This window comes from Cherax quadricarinatus, chromosome 83 (assembly GCF_038502225.1).
Source record: "Cherax quadricarinatus isolate ZL_2023a chromosome 83, ASM3850222v1, whole genome shotgun sequence".
Classification (NCBI taxonomy): domain Eukaryota; kingdom Metazoa; phylum Arthropoda; class Malacostraca; order Decapoda; family Parastacidae; genus Cherax; species Cherax quadricarinatus.
The window spans coordinates 1775636-1800908 of NC_091374.1; the positions used below are offsets into that span (position 1 = coordinate 1775636).

At 46.6% G+C, this 25273-nt stretch overlaps 1 protein-coding gene across 1 annotated transcript in view; it reads right to left on the reverse strand.

Moving 5' to 3' along the window:
- Dip-C (dipeptidase C) overlaps positions 1-25273 on the reverse strand; it is a 253805-nt gene that overhangs the window by 219605 nt on the left and 8927 nt on the right. The window contains exon 3 of the mRNA XM_070102668.1: positions 1140-1331. Within this exon, the coding sequence (XP_069958769.1) occupies positions 1140-1331 (192 nt within the window). The remainder of the gene's footprint in view (positions 1-1139; positions 1332-25273) is intronic.

A 25273-nucleotide genomic window follows, 5' to 3' on the forward strand; every position in this document is an offset into this window, starting at 1 on the left:
CCTTGAGGCAGGTAGTACCTACCTTGAGGCAGGTAGTACCTACCTTGAGGCAGGTAGCACCTACCTTGAGCAGGTAGCACCTACCTTGAGGCAGGTAGCACCTACCTTGAGGCAGGTAGCACTTACCTTGAGGCAGGTAGCACCTACCTTGAGGCAGGTAGCACTTACCTTGAGGCAGGTAGTACCTACCTTGAGGCAGGTAGCACCTACCTTGAGCAGGTAGCACCTACCTTGAGGCAGGTAGCACCTACTTTGAGGCAGGTAGCACCTACCTTGAGGCAGGTAGCACCTACCTTGAGGCAGGTAGCACCTACCTTGAGCAGGTAGCACCTACCTTGAGCAGGTAGCATTTGTTTTGAGGTAAGTAGCACTTACCTTGAGCCGGGTAACACTTAACTCATCCACGTAGCGATCATCCACGACAACACATATCGAAAGGTGTTACATTAGATAACTGGAACACACAGGGTGTCAACAAACACACCAGGTGTCCAGAAGCACAGGGTGTCCACAAACACACAGGGTGTCCACAAACACACAGGGTGTCCACAAACACACAGGGTGTTCACAAACACACAGGGTGTCCACAAACACACAGGGTGTTCACAAACACACAGGGTGTCCACAAACACACAGGGTGTCCACAAACACATAGGGTGTCCACAAACACACAAGGTGTAAACAAACACACAGGGTGTCCACACACACAAGGTGTCCATAAACACACAGGGTGTTCACAAACACACAGGGTGTTCACAAACACACAGGGTGTTCACAAACACACAGGGTGTTCACAAACACACAGGGTGTCCACAAACACACAGGGTGTCCACAAACACACAGGGTGTTCACAAACACACAGGGTGTCCACAAACACACAGGGTGTCCACAAACACACAGGGTGTCCACAAACACACAGGGTGTCCATAAACACACAGGGTGTCCAGAAGCACAGGGTGTCCACAAACACACAAGGTGTCCACAAACACACAGGGTGTCCACAAACACACAGGGTGTCCACAAACACACAGGGTGCCCACAAACACAGGGTGTCCACAAACACACAGGGTGTCTACAAACACACAGGGTGTCCACAAAGTAGGGCACCACACAGTGTATTAACACGGTATAGAACTTACCTCATCGACGTAGCGGACCTCGTCGACCTGGTAGCGCTGACGGAACTCTTCAGGCGGGATGATGCATCCCATCCAGGTAGCGTACTCAGCAGGGAGGCGGGGACAAAAGAGAACCGTGCGGCCGCTATCAACGTCCACAGCACCGAACCAGCCAGGGTCCAGCACTCCGAAGGTCCAGTGGAAGAATGTTTCCTGCAACACAATAGCAACACCAGTGTCATCACTCAGTACGACACAACAACACCAGTGTCATCTCTCAGTACGACACAACACCAGTGTCATCTCTCAGTACAACACAACAATATCAGTGTCATCTCTCAGTACGAAACAACAACACCAGTGTCATCTCTCAGTACGACACAACAACACCAGTGTCATCTCTCAGTACGACACAACAACACCAGTGTCATCTCTCAGTACGACACAACAACACCAGTGTCATCACTCAGTACGACACAACAACACCAGTGTCATCACTCAGTACGACACAACAACACCAGTGTCATCTCTCAGTACGAAACAACAACACCAGTGTCATCTCTCAGTACGAAACAACAACACCAGTGTCATCTCTCAGTACAACACAACAATATCAGTGTCATCCCTCAGTACGACACAACACCAGTGTCATCTCTCAGTACAACACAACAATATCAGTGTCATCTCTCAGTATGATATCACAACACAAGTGTCATCTCTCAGTATAACACAACAATATCAGTGTCATCTCTCAGTACAACACAACAATATCAGTGTCATCCCTCAGTACGACACAACACCAGTGTCATCTCTCAGTATATCACAACACCAGTGTCATCTCTCAGTACGACACAACACCAGTGTCATCTCTCAGTACGACACAACACCAGTGTCATCTCTCAGTACAACACAACACCAGTGTCATCTCTCAGTATATCACAACACCAGTGTCATCTCTCAGTACAACACAACACCAGTGTCATCTCTCAATACGACACAACACCAGTGTCATCTCTCAGTACGACACAACACCAGTGTCATCTCTCAGTACAACACAACATCAGTGTCATCTCTCAGTACAACACAACATCAGTATCATCTCTCAGTACAACACAACATCAGTGCCATCTCTCAGTACAACACAACATCAGTGTCATCTCTCAGTACAACACAACATCAGTATCATCTCTCAGTACGACACAACATCAGTGTCATCTCTCAGTACAACACAACATCAGTATCATCTCTCAGTACAACACAACATCAGTATCATCTCTCAGTACAACACAACATCAGTGTCATCTCTCAGTACAACACAACATCAGTATCATCTCTCAGTACAACACAACATCAGTGCCATCTCTCAGTACAACACAACATCAGTGTCATCTCTCAATACGACACAACATCAGTATCATCTCTCAGTACAACACAACATCAGTATCATCTCTCAGTACAACACAACACCAGTGTCATCTCTCAATACGACACAACATCAGTATCATCTCTCAGTACAACACAACATCAGTATCATCTCTCAGTACAACACAACATCAGTGTCATCTCTCAGTACAACACAACATCAGTGCCATCTCTCAGTACGACACAACATCAGTGTCATCTCTCAGTACAACACATCAGTGTCATCTCTCAGTACGACACAACATCAGTGTCATCTCTCAGTACGACACAACATCAGTGTCATCTCTCAGTACGACACAACATCAGTGTCATCTCTCAGTACAACACAACATCAGTGTCATCTCTCAGTACGACACAACATCAGTGTCATCTCTCAGTACGACACAACATCAGTGTCATCTCTCAGTACGACACAACATCAGTGTCATCTCTCAGTACGACACAACATCAGTGTCATCTCTCAGTACAACACAACAACATCAGTGTCATCTCTCAGTACGACACAACATCAGTGTCATCTCTCAGTACAACACAACATCAGTGTCATCTCTCAGTACGACACAACATCAGTGTCATCTCTCAGTACAACACATCAGTGTCATCTCTCAGTACGACACAACATCAGTGTCATCTCTCAGTACAACACAACATCAGTGTCATCTCTCAGTACAACACACATCAGTGTCATCTCTCAGTACAACACATCAGTGTCATCTCTCAGTACGACACAACATCAGTGTCATCTCTCAGTACAACACAACATCAGTGTCATCTCTCAGTACAACACACATCAGTGTCATCTCTCAGTACAACACATCAGTGTCATCTCTCAGTACGACACAACATCAGTGTCATCTCTCAGTACAACACAACATCAGTGTCATCTCTCAGTACAACACACATCAGTGTCATCTCTCAGTACAACACATCAGTGTCATCTCTCAGTACGACACAACATCAGTGTCATCTCTCAGTACAACACAACATCAGTGTCATCTCTCAGTACAACACACATCAGTGTCATCTCTCAGTACAACACAACATCAGTGTCATCTCTCAGTACAACACAACATCAGTGTCATCTCTCAGTACAACACAACATCAGTGTCATCTCTCAGTACAACACACATCAGTGTCATCTCTCAGTACAACACATCAGTGTCATCTCTCAGTACAACACAACATCAGTGTCATCTCTCAGTACGACACAACATCAGTGTCATCTCTCAGTACGACACAACATCAGTGTCATCTCTCAGTACAACACAACATCAGTATCATCTCTCAGTACAACACAACATCAGTGTCATCTCTCAGTACGACACAACATCAGTGTCATCTCTCAGTACGACACAACATCAGTGTCATCTCTCAGTACGACACAACATCAGTGTCATCTCTCAGTACGACACAACATCAGTGTCATCTCTCAGTACGACACAACATCAGTGTCATCTCTCAGTACAACACAACATCAGTGTCATCTCTCAGTACAACACAACAACAGTGTCATCTCTCAGTACAACACAACATCAGTGTCATCTCTCAGTACGACACAACATCAGTGTCATCTCTTACAAACATGTAGTACTACCAGCACATTAATAATAAGTGTATCAGTAAGACACATGCTAAACACTCGGGTATCTTTAATAATAATAATAATAATAATAATAATAATACTAATACTAATACTAATAATAATAATAATAATAATAATAATAATAATAATAATAATAATAATAATAATAATAATAATAATAACAGTAATAATAATACTGTATATTAAAATTTCTCACAATGTTTTAGCGCACAGCAATGTACGAAGGACAATTCGTCAAATAACGCACGTTCGTACCGGATGACAGGCTGCCTGAAGACAGTTACGGACAGGCAAGAATTGCAATTGTCAAGTTTGGCAGTACAATGAAAGAGTGATGGTGTTGCCACGGGCATTTACCAAGTAACTGCTATCCTCCAGACGTTGCTAGGCTGCAACACTATCAAATAACTGCATCTATTATCAAATGTTACTTGGTTCCAACACTATCAAGTAACTGCAACATTAAGTTCCCGCAATACTCTCAAATGTTGCTAGGTTGAAATACCTGCAATCCTCCCGATGGCTGAAGAAGTCTCTCGTGTAGGCGGAACGTACCAACAACATAGCTACCTAACTGCTGTACATGTCTTACTTATCACTGGCTATATATCTCAGTGCTTCCACATATAAAGTTTACTTTAATCCCTATTTTAGGGATTAAAGTGTTCTCTAATACTAACTAATAACCCACATGGAAACAGAAACTCAGAAGACTAATAGATCTGTGTATTTCGATCCCCTTCTGGGGGATCGAAATATCGCGGTGTTCTTGAACGATGTACATCCAATGTACATCCCACAGGGTAACCGGTACCGACAAATGCATGGTTACAATGTACATCCCACAGGGTAACCGGTACCGACAAATGCATGGTTACAATGTACATCCCACAGGGTAACCGGTACCGACAAATGCATGGTTACAATGTACATCCCACAATGTAACCGGTACCGACAAATGTACAGAGAAGAATCCTGTGCAACACAGGGGCAACCTGAGCAAGTCTCCTCACACCTGCTGCCCGTGTTCACCTAGCAGCAGATATGTACGTAGGTGTTGGTCAAATGTTGATAGTCGCATCCTGGGGAGGAAGACTCGACAACCCCAGGGGCAATAAGCCACACTGCCTGGTTCTCTCGGACTACTAGCAGTTATTAAGTCTCCTAAAAGGGTTAATAACTTAAAGAAAGTCGTCTTCTCTGAATCATCTGTAACAAACAAGAACACAATCTTGACGGAACAAGGACAAAGAATCAATTGTGGTAGACAAGGACAGAGTCCTGATGGAACAAGCTTGGCCAGACCACTTCTAAGAAGGTGTCAAGTGGCCAGACAGCGTGGCGGCCAAACATGTGATTACGTATACTGCCAGCTGGTACCACTTCTACCCTCCCTCCCTCTCTCTCTCTCTTTCGCTCCCTCCCTACCTCTGCCACGTTTTCCCTCCTCCAAATTTTCTTCATCTATTCCTTGCCTCCTTCCTTCATTCTCTTCGGAGGTGAAGAAATTATAGAAATATGATAAACAATACCTGAAGTGTATTTAGAGAGGGTTCCGGGAGTTAACGCTATATATGATATAACTTATAAAGACCATAGCTGACAACAATGACATACTACTATATAGAAAGCCGCTTGTTATGCTGAGCATTTCCCGCAGATTAGGTCATTTTGTCCCAGGGTGCGACCCCCGCCAGTCCACTAACACCCAGGTACTTATTTCACTGCTAGGTGAAGAGGAGCAGTATCTTAAGGAAACACGTCCTAATGTTTCCACCCGCACCGGGGATCGAACTACGAACCTCAGTGTGTAAGGTGAGTGTGCTACCAACCCAGCTACGGGATGGAAGAACAGCGAACAAGTAAATAAAGAGAAAGCATAAAAGGAAGACAAAGTAAGCACAAGAAAATCTTACTAAGACATAAGAACTTAGCAAGAAATCTTACACCAAAAAATTAACAGCTTACATTATTATTATTATTATTATTATTATATCTTTGTTATTATAAAGATGGCATGTAGCCCTCGTGTAGTAGATAGACTTCAAACCTAATAAACTAATAACAGCAAACAACCTATATCTAATTGACCTTCAAAAATACATTGTCTTTAAATGAATGAACGATTGTTATTATTGGGTTTCAGTAGCAGACAATAGACGTACAATGGTGCGCAATAGATGTACAACGGATACACAATAGATAAACAATAGGTGTAAATTATCTTAAAGGTAGATGTACCGCGTCGACTCAACACTTGCATCTTTTGGACGCAGGTGTCCTACTGACGATATACCTTTGATGGCGTTATACCTTTGATGAGCTCCGAAAGCTTTTCTACGCCCAGAAACCGTCTGGTGATTGCCTGGTCAACCAGGTTCTCGATTCAAGGAACTGGAGGCACCCTTCCTCCATCAGGTGAAGACCGGATGACCTCTTATAATCCAGTCACTGTACGACCCTGGCGAGTTAGTACTTACGAGTGATAGCTGTCCTGACCTGCTAGCAGGACGGAGGCTGACTTTAGTGCCTCAAGTTGAGTCCATTTGGTACTAGCTGAGTCCACTTGGTACTAGCTGGGTCCAGTTGGTACTAGCTAGGTCCAGCTGGTACTTGCTGGGTCCAGTTGGCACTAGCTGGGTCCAGCTGGTACTTGTTGGGTCCAGCTGGTACTTGTTGGGTCCAGCTGGTACTAACATTATGTCGGTAATTCCACCATTATTATTCACACAGCCTCCCACCAGGCATAAAGGTAATTACCAATAGACCCCTGGCTGCCTTCAAGACCCCTGGCTGCTTTTAAGACCCCTGGGTGCCTTCAAGACCCCTGGGTGCCTTCAAGAGGGAGCTGGACAGATATTGAAAGTCAGTGCCGATTCATCCGGGCTGTGGTTCGTATGTTGGACTACGTGCGGCCAGCAGTAACAGCCTGGTTGATCAGACCCTGACCCACCGTAAGGCCTGGTCGTGGACCGGGCCGTGGGGGCGTTGACCCCCGGAATACCCTCCAGGTAGGTATGTAAACTGCTTGTCTCTCAGAACAATACAAGTGTCCCTCACTTGTCCGGTTGTCAACACTCCCGCTACATGCACTGGAGGCAAAAAAAAAAAAATCACGTTCATGGCGAAGAACACAGCACAAATGTAAATGTTTCCCGGGAAAAATGAAACTGCTGCCTTCAAGAGAAATGAGACAAGTTGTACTAATGATTCGTCTTAAAAATGCGGCTCAATCAACAAAACGTATGATGCAATTTCAGGATGGCAGCCAAGAATAATGAAAGTGGTAGCAGGGGGCCAGGGTTGCATCTCTGGCTCTTCCCTACCTACCTAACTCTCTACCTATCTTCCCCACATCTCTCTGTCTCACCCGGTCTCCATTTGTTCCTACCCCGCTTCTTCACTCCCACCCCTAATATATCCAGCCCTCTCTTAAAAATAATATCTTTATTTCTACATGTACACGGTATACAGACCATAGCTGACATCAATGACATACTACTATATAGAAAGCCCCTTGTTATGCAGAATATTTCGGGTAAATTGGGTCAATTTTTTCCCCAGGATGCGACCCACACCGGTCCACTAACACCCAGGTACCTATTTTACTGCTAGGTGAACATGGACAGCAGGTGTCTTAAGGAAACACGTCCTAATGTTTCGAGCCATACCGGGGATCGAACCCCGGACCTCAATATGTGAAGTGAGTGCGCTAGCAATCGAGCTACGGGCCAGCTTCTCATATCCCTGTCCCACAGGCCCCCGCCCTCTGTCATCAAATACAAACAGAAATAATCTTTTTTCTGCAGTATACAGGTAATGCCGTTGATATATAAAATACTGTTAGGCACAAAAGAGAGCCACCAGCATGAGGTGTATTTCTGGCAGATGACCTCCCTTCCCAACTATGTAACTACCAGACACAATATTACCGTCAGAGCTCTGCTCACACCTCTACAACACAATCGTCCTCGAAGATTTAAGTTATACCATGAAATAAGGAAAGATCCTGGACTTCACCTTACGAAACATTTATTATTATAATCAAGGGGGAAGCACTAAACCCGTAGGATTATACAGCGCCTATGGGGGGATGGAAGGCATTCAGGCTTAATTCAGGGAACTGGAGCACAGATCCAATTCCCTAGATCAAGAGCCCCTCACCAGCGTCAAGGAGCTTTCCTTGAGGGGACCTTACGAAACAGACAAAACAAATGCGATAGTAATTATGGTCAAGGTAGATTACAGTGGGAAATAAACATAATATTAAGAAACAGGGAAACTCACGCGCCTCTTAAATCATGTACCAAAATAACAATCTGCACTCGAGGTGGACCCCATCTATCTTAACATAACAAATAATATGCATGTATATTTGTGTGTTTTAATAAACTGTTTACCACGTTAATAACACCCTCTGCTGAGTTTACCTTCACAGTACCAGGCAGCTAAAACAAGTCTCTCCCGGTGGTAACCATGTACCGACCTGGTCAAGGGGGCGTTGACCCCTGCAACACCCTCCAGGCAGACACACAGTGCACCATACTGGTGAACATTGTGCAGCCATTGTACTGAGGTCACCACACATGCGCAAGATCACTGAAAGTTGATCTAGAAGAGTTGCCAGGTATGGACCAGTAGGCCTGTTGCAGTGTTCCGTCATTCCTCCGTCACAGTTCTTTCATCTCCCACCACTAGTTCCTCCTTCACTTCTTTCATCTCCCACCACTAGTTCCTCCTTCACTTCTTTCATCTCCCACCACTAGTTCCTCCTTCACTTCTTTCATCTCCCACCACTAGTTCCTCCTTCACTTCTTTCATCTCCCACCACTAGTTCCTCCTTCACTTCTTTCATCTCCCACCACTAGTTCCTCCTTCACTTCTTTCATCTCCCACCACTAGTTCCTCCTTCACTTCTTTCATCTCCCACCACTAGTTCCTCCTTCTTTCATCTCCCAGTACTAGTTCCTCGTTCACTTCTTTCATTTCCCAGTACTAGTTCCTCCTTCACTTCTTTCATCTCCCAGCACTAGTTCCTCCTTCAATTCTTTCATTTCCCAGTACTAGTTCCTCCTTCACTTCTTTCATCTCCCAGCACTAGTTCCTCCTTCAATTCTTTCATTTCCCAGTACTAGTTCCTCCTTCACTTCTTTCATCTCCCAGCACTAGTTCCTCCTTCACTTCTTTCATCTCCCAGCACTAGTTCCTCCTCCACTTCTTTCATCTCCCAGCACTAGTTCCTCCTTCACTTCTTTCATCTCCCAGCGCTAGTTCCTCCTTCACTTCTTTCATCTCCCAGCACTAGTTCCTCCTTCACTTCTTTCATCTCCCAGCACTAGTTCCTCCTTCACTTCTTTCATCTCCCAGCACTAGTTCCTCCTTCACTTCTTTCATCTCCCAGCACTAGTTCCTCCTTCACTTCTTTCATCTCCCAGCACTAGTTCTTCCTTCACCTCCCAGCACTAGTTCTTCCTTCACCTCCCAGCACTAGTTCTTCCTTCACCTCCCAGCACTAATTCTTCCTTCACTTCCTTCACCTCCCAGCACTAGTTCTTCCTTCACCTCCCAGCACTAGTTCTTCCTTCACCTCCCAGCACTAGTTCTTCCTTCACCTCCCAGCACTAGTTCTTCCTTCACCTCCCAGCACTAGTTCTTCCTTCACCTCCTAGCACTAGTTCTTCACCTCCCAGCACTGGTTCTTCCTTCACCTCCTAGCACTAGTTCTTCCTTCACCTCCCAGCACTGGTTCTTCCTTCATTTCCTTCACCTCCCAGCACTAGTTCTTCCTTCACCTCCCAGCACTAGTTCTTCCTTCACTTCCTTCACCTCCCAGCACTAGTTCTTCCTTCACCTCCCAGCACTAGTTCTTCCTTCACCTCCCAGCACTAGTTCTTCCTTCACCTCCCAGCACTGGTTCTTCCTTCATTTCCTTCACCTCCCAGCACTAGTTCTTCCTTCACCTCCCAGCACTAGTTCTTCCTTCACTTCCTTCACCTCCCAGCACTAGTTCTTCCTTCACCTCCCAGCACTAGTTCTTCCTTCACCTCCCAGCACTGGTTCTTCCTTCATTTCCTTCACCTCCCAGCACTAGTTCTTCCTTCACCTCCCAGCACTAGTTCTTCCTTCACTTCCTTCACCTCCCAGCACTAGTTCTTCCTTCACCTCCCAGCACTAATTCTTCCTTCACTTCCTTCACCTCCCAGCACTAGTTCTTCCTTCACCTCCCAGCACTAGTTCTTCCTTCACCTCCCAGCACTAGTTCTTAATTCACCTCCCAGCACTAGTTCTTCCTTCACCTCCCAGCACTAGTTCTTCCTTCACCTCCCAGCACTAGTTCTTCCTTCACCTCCCAGCACTAGTTCTTCCTTCACCTCCTAGCACTAGTTCTTCCTTCACCTCCCAGCACTAGTTCTTCCTTCACCTCCCAGCACTGGTTCTTCCTTCATTTCCTTCACCTCCCAGCACTAGTTCTTCCTTCACTTCCTTCATCTCCCAGCACTAGTTCTTCCTTCACTTCCTTCACCTCCCAGCACTAGTTCTTCCTTCACTTCCTTCACCTCCCAGCACTAGTTCTTCCTTCACTTCCTTCACCTCCCAGCACTAGTTCTTCCTTCACTTCCTTCATCTCCCAGCACTAGTTCTTCCTTCACCTCCCAGCACTAGTTCTTCCTTCACCTCCCAGCACTAGTTCTTCCTTCACTTCCTTCATCTCCCAGCACTAGTTCTTCCTTCACCTCCCAGCACTAGTTCTTCCTTCACTTCCTTCACCTCCCAGCACTAGTTCTTCCTTCACCTCCCAGCACTAGTTCTTCCTTCACTTCCTTCATCTCCCAGCACTAGTTCTTCCTTCACCTCCCAGCACTAGTTCTTCCTTCACTTCCTTCACCTCCCAGCACTAGTTCTTCCTTCACCTCCCAGCACTAGTTCTTCCTTCACTTCCTTCACCTCCCAGCACTAGTTCTTCCTTCACTTCCTTCACCTCCCAGCACTAGTTCTTCCTTCACTTCCTTCATCTCCCAGCACTAGTTCTTCCTTCACTTCCTTCATCTCCCAGCACTAGTTCTTCCTTCACTTCCTTCACCTCCCAGCACTAGTTCTTCCTTCACTTCCTTCATCTCCCAGCACTAGTTCTTCCTTCACCTCCCAGCACTAGTTCTTCCTTCACTTCCTTCATCTCCCAGCACTAGTTCTTCCTTCACCTCCCAGCACTAGTTCTTCCTTCACTTCCTTCATCTCCCAGCACTAGTTCTTCCTTCACCTCCCAGCACTAGTTCTTCCTTCACTTCCTGCATCTCCCAGCACTAGTTCTTCCTTCACTTCCTTCATCTCCCAGCACTAGTTCTTCCTTCACTTCCTTCACCTCCCAGCACTAGTTCTTCCTTCACTTCCTTCACCTCCCAGCACTAGTTCTTCCTTCACTTCCTTCATCTCCCAGCACTAGTTCTTCCTTCACTTCCTTCATCTCCCAGCACTAGTTCTTCCTTCACTTCCTTCACCTCCCAGCACTAGTTCTTCCTTCACTTCCTTCATCTCCCAGCACTAGTTCTTCCTTCACCTCCCAGCACTAGTTCTTCCTTCACTTCCTTCATCTCCCAGCACTAGTTCTTCCTTCACTTCCTTCATCTCCCAGCACTAGTTCTTCCTTCACTTCCTTCATCTCCCAGCACTAGTTCTTCCTTCACTTCCTTCATCTCCCAGCACTAGTTCTTCCTTCACCTCCCAGCACTAGTTCTTCCTTCACTTCCTTCATCTCCCAGCACTAGTTCTTCCTTCACCTCCCAGCACTAGTTCTTCCTTCACTTCCTTCACCTCCCAGCACTAGTTCTTCCTTCACTTCCTTCACCTCCCAGCACTAGTTCTTCCTTCACTTCCTTCTAGTTCTTCCTTCTCCCAGCACTAGTTCTTCCTTCACTTCCTTCATCTCCCAGCACTAGTTCTTCCTTCACCTCCCAGCACTAGTTCTTCCTTCACTTCCTTCATCTCCCAGCACTAGTTCTTCCTTCACTTCCTTCATCTCCCAGCACTAGTTCTTCCTTCACTTCCTTCCTCCCAGCACTAGTTCTTCCTTCACTTCCTTCATCTCCCAGCACTAGTTCTTCCTTCACCTCCCAGCACTAGTTCTTCCTTCACTTCCTTCATCTCCCAGCACTAGTTCTTCCTTCACCTCCCAGCACTAGTTCTTCCTTCACTTCCTTCACCTCCCAGCACTAGTTCTTCCTTCACTTCCTTCATCTCCCAGCACTAGTTCTTCCTTCATCTCCCAGCACTAGTTCTTCCTTCACTTCCTTCACCTCCCAGCACTAGTTCTTCCTTCACTTCCTTCATCTCCCAGCACTAGTTCTTCCTTCACTTCCTTCATCTCCCAGCACTAGTTCTTCCTTCACTTCCTTCACCTCCCAGCACTAGTTCTTCCTTCATCTCCCAGCACTAGTTCTTCCTTCACTTCCTTCATCTCCCAGCACTAGTTCTTCCTTCACCTCCAAGCACTAGTTCTTCCTTCACTTCCTTCATCTCCCAGCACTAGTTCTTCCTTCACCTCCCAGCACTAGTTCTTCCTCCCAGCACTAGTTCTTCCTTCACTTCCCTCTACTTCCTTCACCTCCCAGCACTAGTTCTTCCTTCACTTCCTTCACCTCCCAGCACTAGTTCTTCCTTCACTTCCTTCATCTCCCAGCACTAGTTCTTCCTTCACTTCCTTCATCTCCCAGCACTAGTTCTTCCTTCACTTCCTTCACCTCCCAGCACTAGTTCTTCCTTCACTTCCTTCATCTCCCAGCACTAGTTCTTCCTTCACTTCCTTCATCTCCCAGCACTAGTTCTTCCTTCACTTCCTTCATCTCCCAGCACTAGTTCTTCCTTCACCTCCCAGCACTTCACTTCCTTCACCTCCCAGCACTAGTTCTTCCTTCACTTCCTTCATCTCCCAGCACTAGTTCTTCCTTCACTTCCTTCACCTCCCAGCACTAGTTCTTCCTTCACTTCCTTCATCTCCCAGCACTAGTTCTTCCTTCACTTCCTTCATCTCCCAGCACTAGTTCTTCCTTCACTTCCTTCATCTCCCAGCACTAGTTCTTCCTTCACTTCCTTCATCTCCCAGCACTAGTTCTTCCTTCACTTCCTTCATCTCCCAGCACTAGTTCTTCCTTCACTTCCTTCATCTCCCAGCACTAGTTCTTCCTTCACTTCCTTCATCTCCCAGCACTAGTTCCCAGCACTAGTTCTTCCTTCACTTCCTTCCTCCCAGCACTAGTTCTTCCTTCACTTCCTTCACCTCCCAGCACTAGTTCTTCCTTCACTTCCTTCATCTCCCAGCACTAGTTCTTCCTTCACTTCCTTCACCTCCCAGCACTAGTTCTTCCTTCACTTCCTTCATCTCCCAGCACTAGTTCTTCCTTCTCCCAGCACTAGTTCTTCCTTCACTTCCTTCACCTCCCAGCACTAGTTCTTCCTTCCCAGCACTACTTCCTTCACCTCCCAGCACTAGTTCTTCCTTCACCTCCCAGCACTAGTTCTTCCTTCACCTCCCAGCACTAGTTCTTCCTTCACCTCCCAGCACTAGTTCTTCCTTCACCTCCCAGCACTAGTTCTTCCTTCACCTCCCAGCACTAGTTCTTCCTTCATCTCCCAGCACTAGTTCTTCCTTCACTTCCTTCATCTCCCAGCACTAGTTCTTCCTTCACTTCCTTCATCTCCCAGCACTAGTTCTTCCTTCACTTCCTTCATCTCCCAGCACTAGTTCTTCCTTCACTTCCTTCATCTCCCAGCACTAGTTCTTCCTTCACTTCCTTCATCTCCCAGCACTAGTTCTTCCTTCACTTCCTTCATCTCCCAGCACTAGTTCTTCCTTCACTTCCTTCATCTCCCAGCACTAGTTCTTCCTTCACTTCCTTCACCTCCCAGCACTAGTTCTTCCTTCACTTCCTTCATCTCCCAGCACTAGTTCTTCCTTCACATCCGTCATCTACCAGCACTAGTTCTTCCTTCTTCCTTCACCTCCCAGCACTAGTTCTTCCTTCACCTCCCAGCACTAGTTCTTCCTTCACCTCCCAGCACTAGTTCTTCCTTCACTTCCTTCACCTCCCAGCACTAGTTCTTCCTTCACTTCCTTCACCTCCCAGCACTAGTTCTTCCTTCACCTCCCAGCACTAGTTCTTCCTTCACCTCCCAGCACTAGTTCTTCCTTCACCTCCCAGCACTAGTTCTTCCTTCACCTCCCAGCACTAGTTCTTCCTTCACTTCCTTCATCTCCCAGCACTAGTTCTTCCTTCACTTCCTTCACCTCCCAGCACTAGTTCTTCCTTCACTTCCTTCATCTCCCAGCACTAGTTCTTCCTTCACTTCCTTCATCTCCCAGCACTAGTTCTTCCTTCACTTCCTTCATCTCCCAGCACTAGTTCTTCCTTCACTTCCTTCATCTCCCAGCACTAGTTCTTCCTTCACTTCCTTCATCTCCCAGCACTAGTTCTTCCTTCACTTCCTTCATCTCCCAGCACTAGTTCTTCCTTCACTTCCTTCATCTCCCAGCACTAGTTCTTCCTTCACTTCCTTCATCTCCCAGCACTAGTTCTTCCTTCACTTCCTTCATCTCCCAGCACTAGTTCTTCCTTCACTTCCTTCATCTCCCAGCACTAGTTCTTCCTTCACTTCCTTCACCTCCCAGCACTAGTTCTTCCTTCACTTCCTTCACCTCCCAGCACTAGTTCTTCCTTCACCTCCCAGCACTAGTTCTTCCTTCACCTCCCAGCACTAGTTCTTCCTTCACTTCCTTCACCTCCCAGCACTAGTTCTTCCTTCACCTCCCAGCACTAGTTCTTCCTTCATCTCCCAGCACTAGTTCTTCCTTCACTTCCTTCATCTCCCAGCACTAGTTCTTCCTTCACTTCCTTCATCTCCCAGCACTAGTTCTTCCTTCACTTCCTTCACCTCCCAGCACTAGTTCTTCCTTCATCTCCCAGCACTAGTTCTTCCTTCACTTCCTTCATCTCCCAGCACTAGTTCTTCCTTCACTTCCCAGCACTAGTTCTTCCTTCACCTCCCAGCACTACTTCCTTCACCTCCCAGCACTAGTTCTTCCTTCATCTCCCAGCACTAGTTCTTCCTTCACTTCCTTCATCTCCCAGCACTAGTTCTTCCTTCACTTCCTTCACCTCCCAGCACTAGTTCTTCCTTCATCTCCCAGCACTAGTTCTTCCTTCACTTCCTTCACCTCCCAGCACTAGTTCTTCCTTCATCTCCCAGCACTAGTTCTTCCTTCACTTCCTTCATCTCCCAGCACTAGTTCTTCCTTCACTTCCTTCATCTCCCAGCACTAGTTCTTCCTTCACTTCCTTCATCTCCCAGCACTAGTTCTTCCTTCACTTCCTTCATCTCCCAGCACTAGTTCTTCCTTCTTCCTTCACCTCCCAGCACTAGTTCTTCCTTCACCTCCCAGCACTAGTTCTTCCTTCACCTCCCAGCACTCTTCCTTCATCTCCCAGCACTAGTTCTTCCTTCTACTTCCTTCATCTCCCAGCACTAGTTCTTCCTTTCCCAGCACTAGTTCTTCCTTCACCTCCCAGCACTAGTTCTTCCTTCATCTCCCAGCACTAGTTCTTCCTTCACTTCCTTCATCTCCCAGCACTAGTTCTTCCTTCACTTCCTTCTAGTTCCTCCTTCATCTCCCAGCACTAGTTCTTCCTTCACTTCCTTCATCTCCCAGCACTAGTTCTTCCTTCACTTCCTTCATCTCCCAGCACTAGTTCTTCCCAGCACCTTCCTTCACTTCCTTCATCTCCCAGCACTAGTTCTTCCTTCACTTCCTTCATCTCCCAGCACTAGTTCTTCCTTCACTTCCTTCATCTCCCAGCACTTGCTCTTCACTCCGTATTGATCAGTCATTCTGCTTTGCGTATTATTCTGAGGACGGCCATCTAAAGCGTCGCTACACTCCCTACTCCCCCGTCTACACTCCCTACTCCCCCGTCTACACTCCCTACTCCCCCGTCTACACTCCCTACTCCCCCGTCTACACTCCCTACTCCCCCGTCTACACTCACTACTCCCCCGTCTACACTCCCTACTCCCCCGTCTACACTCCCTACTCCCCCGTCTACACTCCCTACTCCCCCGTCTACACTCTCTACTCCCCCGTCTACACTCCCTATTCGCCCGTCTACACTCCCTACTCCCCCGTCTACACTCCCTACTCCCCCGTCTACACTCCCTACTCCCCCGTCTACACTCCCTACTCCCCGTCTACACTCCCTATTTGTCCGTCTACACTCCCTACTCCCCGTCTACACTCCCTACTCCCCCGTCTACACTCCCTACTCCCCCGTTTACACTCCCTACTTCCCGTCTACACTCTCTACTCCCCGTCTACACTCCCTACTTCCCGTCTACACTCCCTACTCCCCCGTCTACACTCCCTACTCCCCGTCTGCACTCCCTATTCCCTCGTCTACACTCCTTACTCCCCGTCTACACTCCCTACTCCCCAGTCTACATTCCCTACTCGCCGTCTACACTCCTTACTCCCCCGTCTACATTCCCTACTCCCCGTCTGCACTCCCTACTCCCCCGTCTACACTCCCTACTCGCCGTCTACACTCCCTACTCCCCGTCTACACTCCCTACTCCCCGTCTACACTCCCTACTCCACCGTCTACACTCCCTACTCTCCCCAGCTCTCTTAAACATCCTTCACATCTGTGTTTCAACAGCACTTTTCTCTCTCCTCTATCTCTAAAACAGCCAGGAGACCTATCTTTCTCAAACTCCTTTCTCAAGTGATCTCTCTCATCCCTACTATCTTTCTCTGACTCTTACTCCTTCCTCACATAGTCATGGAGAGAATATCTGGAGGATGGTGGAAGCTGGGTAGATACCTTAAGTTAGTACCCGATCATCCGGGCTGTGGTTCGTACGTTGCACTACAGTAACAGCACACCAGTAACAGCCTTGTTGATCAGGGCCCTGATGCACCTGAAGGCTTGGTCATGGACTGGGCCGAGAGGGTGTTGACTCCCGGAATACTCTCCAGGTAGACTCCACGTAGGTAGATAGTGGAGACAAGATCCCTCACAGTGGAGACAAGATCCCTCACAGTGGAGACAAGATCCCTCACAGTGGAGACAAGATCCCTCACAGTGGAGACAAGACCCTCACAGTGGAGACAAGACCACCACTGTGGAGACAAGACCCCCACAGTGGAGACAAGACCCCACCGTGGAGACAAGACCACCACTGTGGAGACAAGACCACCACTGTGGAGACAAGACCCCACTGTGGAGACAAGACCACCACTGTGGAGACAAGACCACCACTGTGGAGACAAGACCACCACTGTGGAGACAAGACCACCACTGTGGAGCCAAGACCCCACAGTGGAAACAAAACCCCCACAGTGGAGACAAGACCCCACAGTGGAGACAAGACCCCCACATTGGAGCCAAGACCCCACAGTAAAAACAAGACCCCCACATTGGAGCCAAGACCCCACAGTGGAGACAAGACCCCACAGTGGAGCCAAGATTCCCACAGTGGAGACAAGACCTCCACAGTGGAGACAAGACTCCCCCAGTGGGAGACAAGACCCCCACAGTGGAGACAAGACCTCAACCGTGGAGACAAGACTCCCACAGTGGTGACAAAGTTATGAGTGTTGGTGAAAGCACGCAAGAGGCCCAGCAGATCAATGTTGGAGAGGGAGCAGTGGTATGGGGGGGGGGAGTTGAGGGAGAGGGGACTAAGAAGGGGTGGAAGGGGCAATATGAGAGGAAGGGGATTATGATAGGGCGGCCATAACAAGGGAGGAGCGCCCCTCATCACTCACCGGCTTACATTAATCTCCCTTTCTCCCTCTTGTATCTCCCTCTCTCCCTATTTTATCTCCCTCTCTCTCCCTCTTGTTATATCTCCCTCTTCCTCTTGTTATATATATATATATATATATATATATATATATATATATATATATATATATATATATATATATATATATATATATATATATATATATACGTACCAGCCGTATCCCACCGAGGCGTGGTGACCCAAAAGAAAAAACGAAAGTTTCTCCTTTTAAATTTAGTAATATATACAGAAGGGGTTACCTGGAGGTTATTCCGGGGATCAACGCCCCCGCGGCCCGGTCTATGACTAGGCCTCTCGATGGATCAGGGCCTGATCAACTAGGCTGTTACTGCTGGCCGCACGCAGTGTCCGACGTACGAGCCACAGCCCGGCTGATCCGGCACTGACTTTAGGTATCTGTCCAGCTCTCTCTTGAAGGCAGCCAGGGGTTTATTGGCAATTCCCCTAATGCTTGATGGGAGGCTGTTGAACAGTTTTGGGCCCCGAACACTTATGGTGTTTTCCCTTAGTGTACCAATGGCGCCCCTATTTTTTATTGGCGGCATTTTGCATCGCCTGCCCAGTCTTTTACTTTCGTAGGGAGTGATTTCTGTGTGCAGATTTGGGACCATTCCTTCCAAGATTTTCCAAGTGTAGATTATGATATATCTCTCCCTCCTGCGTTCCAACGAGTACAAGTCAAGTGCTTCCAAGCGTTCCCAGTAGTTAAGGTGCTTGACAGAACTTATACGTGCAGTAAAGGATCTCTGTACACTCTCTAGATCTGCGATTTCACCTGCTTTGAATGGAGATGTTAATGTACAGCAGTATTCCAGCCTAGAGAGAACAAGTGATTTGAAAAGGATCATCATTGGCTTGGCATCTCTCGTTTTGAAAGTTCTCATTATCCATCCTATCATTTTCTTTGCACGTGCGATCGTGGCACTGTTACTAGCCCCTTGTTCCCGGCATATTAGTCGCCTCTTACAACACGCATGGCTTACGGAGGAAGAATTCTGTTCCACTTCCCCAAGAATGAACATTGCATGCAGTAGGCCTACTGGCCCATGCTAGGTAGGCCTAACACTCACTCATATACCCAGTATGATATACCGATTCCCGAACTTATATAAAGACTAAGGCAGACTTTGGAAGGAAGCTGTTCAAGGTTAGAGACATTTAAACGTGGTAATTACAGTACCTTTTAACTTTAGTCAAACTGACTAATTCTTTAACTGGTAAGTCAACGACTTCCTAGAAGAAGAATCAGACACATGTGTAACATCTGGGTATCTTTATTTGTAGACGTTTCGCCCTCCAGTGGCTTTATCAAAACAATGACATAATGTGAAGAATTATGTACAGAAGATGAGGTAATCAATCCCTCAACCTTGAAGCTGGTAAACCGACGGTGCTCTTCACCAACTTCAAGGTTGAGGGACTGATTACCTCAGCTTTTGTATATAATTCTTCACGTTATATCCTTGTATTGATAAAGCCACTGGATGGCGAAACGTTTACAAATAAAGACACCCAGATGTTACACATGTGTCTAAATTAACTTACAAATTAGAAATAATCCATGAACCTCGTCTCCAGAGGTTTACCAGTTTGTCCAGTGTATGAAAGAGTGCAGAGAGCGCATGGGACCTTGTAAACACCAACACTAACAAACGGTGTGTTCTTAATTAACCTGTATTTCATGTGGCAGAACAAACCAGGGGAAATAACCTGCGTGATTTGATTCTGGAGCACAAGGAAACTCTAGTTAATAATCTGGAGATTACGTAACAACCATTCACATCAACAACTGGTTATTTTTCATGACGAGGCGTTTCGCCAACCATCGATTTGCTTTTCTTATTTAAAAAGGGAGAATATATACTAGAGACAATGGAAGTAGAGAAGTAATTTTGAGGTGCTCAGCCTTGATAGGTGTTCAGTTCCTCTGTCCTGAAAGCAGGTGCACAACAAGCTTTTATTGTGACAACGTTTCGCTCCACTTATGCAGTGAAACGTCATCACAACAAATGCTTGTTCTGCCCTACAACTGTCCATTTTTTTCATTATTGTCGACACTATCTCTCAGTATGCAACTAAATCCCTGCCAACACAACACTGAGTACACACAACTTACTCGACTTCCAGCATCCACTACACACCCAGTCAAGTAAATCCCTGCCAACACAACACTGAGTACACACAACTTACTCGACTTCCAGCATCCACTACACACCCAGTCAAGTAAATCCCTGCCAACACAACACTGAGTACACACAACTTACTCGACTTCCAGCATCCACTACACACCCAGTCAAGTAAATCCCTGCCAACACAACACTAAGTGATAAATGGTTTAAAACCGACAAATTGAAGATTGAGACACTTATGCAACATATGGGAATCTTTATTGAAGAAACGTTTCGCCACACAGTGGCTTCATCAGTCCAATACAGATCAGAAGGGTGTAAGAACAGGAGGAGTTTGTGGTAATCAGTCCCTCAGCCTGGAGTCGATGTGTTCAGTCCATCAATCTTCTAGAGAGTACTTTCGACTTCCAGCATCCACTACACAACCTGTTCAGTAAATCCCTGCCAACACAACCCTGAGTACACAACTCACTTGAGCTCTAACATCCACTACACACAACCTGTCCTTCCACTTCTAAAATCGATAGTGACAAACTGTCTCCTTGATGTAGGGAGAGCAGTCCCCTCCCTGCCTGACTTTCACTCAGACAAGCTCGTATGCACTGGAGGCAGGACCTGACTAACTTTTTAATGACATCAGCGCCCTCACAACCTCTTCCTGTCCTCTCTCCGCCTCCGCCAAACTTCTAACACCAATCAATTTCTGGCAGCGTCATCCCACTTCGACAACAATAGATTATTGAGAGATCTAAACACAACAGCGTATGAGAATAGAGTCAGGGACTTTTTTTTCTGTTAATTTAGTTAAAATTAGTATATTTTTCAATGAACAAAGTTTTCTTACCTGGAGGTTACCTTTCTTGGGTGTTAGTATTGTTCTTATACAAAGACAGAAATTGTAGCAATGAACAGAGTTCTACAGCGAGCCTACACTGAACAACTAATTTCTGCAAGTGCATGATGAGTCAGGCTGTGACGCCTATATTGGCCTGTGGGCTGTTAGAACTAATAGCGTAGTTGACTAAGCGGTCAACAGGGGAAGCCTGACTTTATGGTGGGCTGCTAGGGAAGAAACATTGAAACGGGTCACAGGTACACGTACGTCGTGGAAACACTGACACAACACTAGCTACATTAACCTTAGCACCATCAAAAGTGCTTGAGAAACTACACTCAGAGGGCAGCTGGCTGGTTGATAAACTGGATACTAAGCCACACTGGCGTCATACAACAAGTATACACCGGTGATCTGTATCTCCTAAGAATAAGTTAATCCCAATTTTAGGGATTAACGTATTCTTGACTGGTAGTTTACATTTCATTATTATTATTATAATCAAAAAGAAGCGCTAAGCCACAAGGACTATACAGCACAGTTTACATTTGAAATGCGCCCTTAATCATCCTCGTGCAATCGATGATGTTTACAATAATCTACACTTAAACCAAGGCAACGATGGAGCCATTAAGGTGCCAAGATAGCCATCTAACAAAGCCAAACAGTCACGGTGCCATCAAGTCTAGAGGAAGTGAAGACTCACACCAGAAATATGACTACACAAGTGTCGTGACGCCAACACCTCTAGCCCTAAATGTAATCAGATCCCCCCACGTGGTATCAAACACCAGCCAAATACGTAAGCCTGATCTTGCCGAAGGTATCAGGAGACTCGAGAGAGCATAAACAGCACGAAGCTGGTGCAGCTGCTGATAGAAAATGTGACTGAACAAAAGAAATTAGTCAGCAGATTAGATGAGCGAGTGTTCTATGGAGCCTTATCTACTGATTTATCAGCCAAAGGAACGATTACACCACGGCGATACATCTAACACAGCCCAGGTAGTTGTAGCCTCTACATGCTGTATAACTGCTTAAGATAAACTCCCGGAGATAAAGACATACCCACCTCTTATAAATCACCCTAAAAGACATCCCTCACACACCGACCCCAACACCAGTAAACCGTTGCTGCTGCCATAGCCCACCATAGGCCATCATCTACCCCATTTTAATGTCTTTAGCTACACTGTCTTGCCGCACCAGCGCCATGGGGTCAACACCACTACGAGGTCATCTCATGACAAAGACCTTGACGAATAAACTAACATCTCTCACAACATAGGCTCCATATTTTGATATGGCTGTCTCCAAGGAACTCGACTCTTCTCCAGGCTGAGGGACTGACTACCTCAAATACTTTTTCTCCAAGGCTGATGGACTGATTACATAATCTTTATCTCATTTCTACTGTTTCTTTTGTATATGACTGAAGAAGCCTACTGTGTAGGCGAAACGTTTTCATTAATAAAGATACCCAACTGTTGCACATGTAATGATTTCGGTGATGAATGGTTTGAAAAACCGACAAGTTGAAGATTGAGACACTGGCTTATATACTGTAGTGAGGTGACGTGAAGCAGGCGGAGGCGGGGTCATAGTGGTACCATCCACTAGTCGAAGTAGGTCTTCGTTCAAAGGTTGAACAAGTGTTCAACCTTTGGACGAAGACCTACTTCGACTAGTGGATGGTACCACTATGACCCCGCCTCCGCCTGCTTCACGTCACCTCACTACAGTATATAAGCCACGTCTACGGCCCTATGCCGTACATTCTACAAGATTGATGGACTGAACACATCGACTCCAGGCTGAGGGACTGATTACCTCATACTTCTCCTCTCCTTACGCCTTCCTCTTTGTATTGGACTGATGAAGCCACTGTGTGGCGAAACGTTTCCTGAATAAAGATTCCTATATGCTGCATAAGTGTCTCAATCTTCAATGATTTCGGTGTGCAGGTTTGGCACCGATTCTGTCGGTATCATTCAGGTGTAGTTTATGATGTATCTTTCTTACCCATGTTCTAACGGACTTTAGGGTATTCCCATAATTTAGGATGTGGATGTGACCTGGACCTGACTAGGTTGGGTCAGTGGCTTGAGCCAGTAGGTGGCTCGGACCTGCCTCACATGGGCGAGTAGGCCTCCTGCAGTGTTCCTTCTTTCTTATGTTCTTATGTTTTTATGATTGAACACATCGATTCCATGCTGAGGGACTGATTACTTACAACTCCTCTTCTTCCGCCGTCCTCTGTACTGGACTGAAGAATCCACTGGCTGGCGAAACGTTTCCTCAGTAAAGGTTTCAAAATGTTGCCCAAGTGTCTAATTCTTCAAGATTGACCGAGTGTATACAAATTAATGAAGATTCTTTCTATGTTTTCCAGTTCTGTAACCTCAGGATGGATAATGAGAACCTTCAAAACTAGGGATGCCAAGCCCATGATGACACTCTTCAGGTCACTTGTTCTATCTAGGCTGGAATATTGCTGCACACTAACAGCACCTTTCAAGGCAGGTGAAATTGCTGACCTAGAAAATGTACAGAGAACCTTCACGGCGCGCATAACGGAGATAAAACACCTCAATTACTGGGAGCGCTTGAGGTTCCTGAACCTGTATTCCCTGGAACGCAGGCGGGAGAGATACATGATTATATACACCTGGAAAATCCTAGAGGGACTAGTACCGAACTTGCACACGAAAATCACTCACTACGAAAGCAAAAGACTTGGCAGACGATGCAACATCCCCCCCAATGAAAAGCAGGGGTGTCACTAGCACGTTAAGAGACCATACAATAAGTGTCAGGGGCCCGAGACTGTTCAACTGCCTCCCAGCATACATAAGGGGGATTACCAACAGACCCCTGGCTGTCTTCAAGCTGGCACTGGACAAGCACCTAAAGTCGGTTCCTGACCAGCCGGGCTGTGGCTCGTACGTTGGTTTGCGTGCAGCCAGCAGTAACAGCCTGGTTGATCAGGCTCTGATTCACCAGGAGGCCTGGTCACAGACCGGGCCGCGGGGGCGTTGACCCCCGGAACTCTCTCCAGGTAAACTCACCTGCCTTAAAGGAGGCCATTAGTATACAGAAATATTCCAGCCTAGAGAGAACGAGCGACCTGAAGACCCATCATCATTAGATCAATGGCTACCACATTCCCGTCTATCTGGACACTATCTGGAGGATATTCTGGGGATCAACGCCCCCGCGGCCCGCTCCACGACCAGGCCTCCCGGTGGATCAGGGGCTGATCAACGAGGCTGTTTCTGCTGGCCGCATGTAGTCCAACGTACGTATGTCTGTATTAGTAGACACACCGTCCACAGCACAGCTAGCCAGTGGTCAGTTCTTACAGCTCTCCAGTCACAGAACCAACCTTACCACTGGCAAAAACCCGAGTTAGGTGATATTTTTCTTGTACTACTACTACTACTACCACCACCACCACCTCTTCCTGCCTATATATAGCCGTCCTGCTCCACTTCTGGTTAGTGTGACTTTGTAAATGGTCCAAGTCGGAACGTCGTCGTAAGCTTCTCTCTCTTATGTGCGGGTTATTTGTGTATATTTTCTCGCCTTAACGAATGAAATAACAAAAGTCTCATGGCTCAGGCTGACAGATTTCATCGGGTTTCTGAAAGCCCATCCTGTGTGAAGGAATATAAGAGGAAAACTATACTGCGTTTCTTAAATTGATAAAACCACTGGTTAGTGGAACGTCTTCGTAACAAAAACATCTAAGTGTTGTATGCCTCTTTTGCTGATCTAATTTGTCAGTCTTCTGTACCGATGATATATCATAACTAACCTTATTATTATTATTATAATAATCAAGGGGGAAGCGCTAAACCCGGAGGATTATACAGCGCCTGGGGGGGGGGATGTGGAAGGCATTCAGGCTTAATTCGGGGAACTAGAGCACAGATCCAATTCCCTAAATCAAGAGCCCCTCACCAACATCAAGGAACCTTCCTTGAGGGGTACTAACCTTATAAAATGTCATATAAATCACGTTTTCCACACAATAGATGGGGGAGAAGGAAGGGAGAGAAAAGGAGGGGAGTTATGGAGTGAGATTTTAAAAGGGTGGGGAGGATATAGGAGGAGAAAGGGGTAGACAGTAATCCCTAACAATAAAAGTCTCCCAGACCCTCACAGAGGCGACCTCCACATATCACTGTTTAATCAATGGCCTCAAATACGAACTCAAGACTCAAGATTCGGAAACACACACGCACTCACACCGTCAGACCAGGAGCTATGAATCGACCCCTGCAACCACAATTAGGTGAGTACTCTCTCT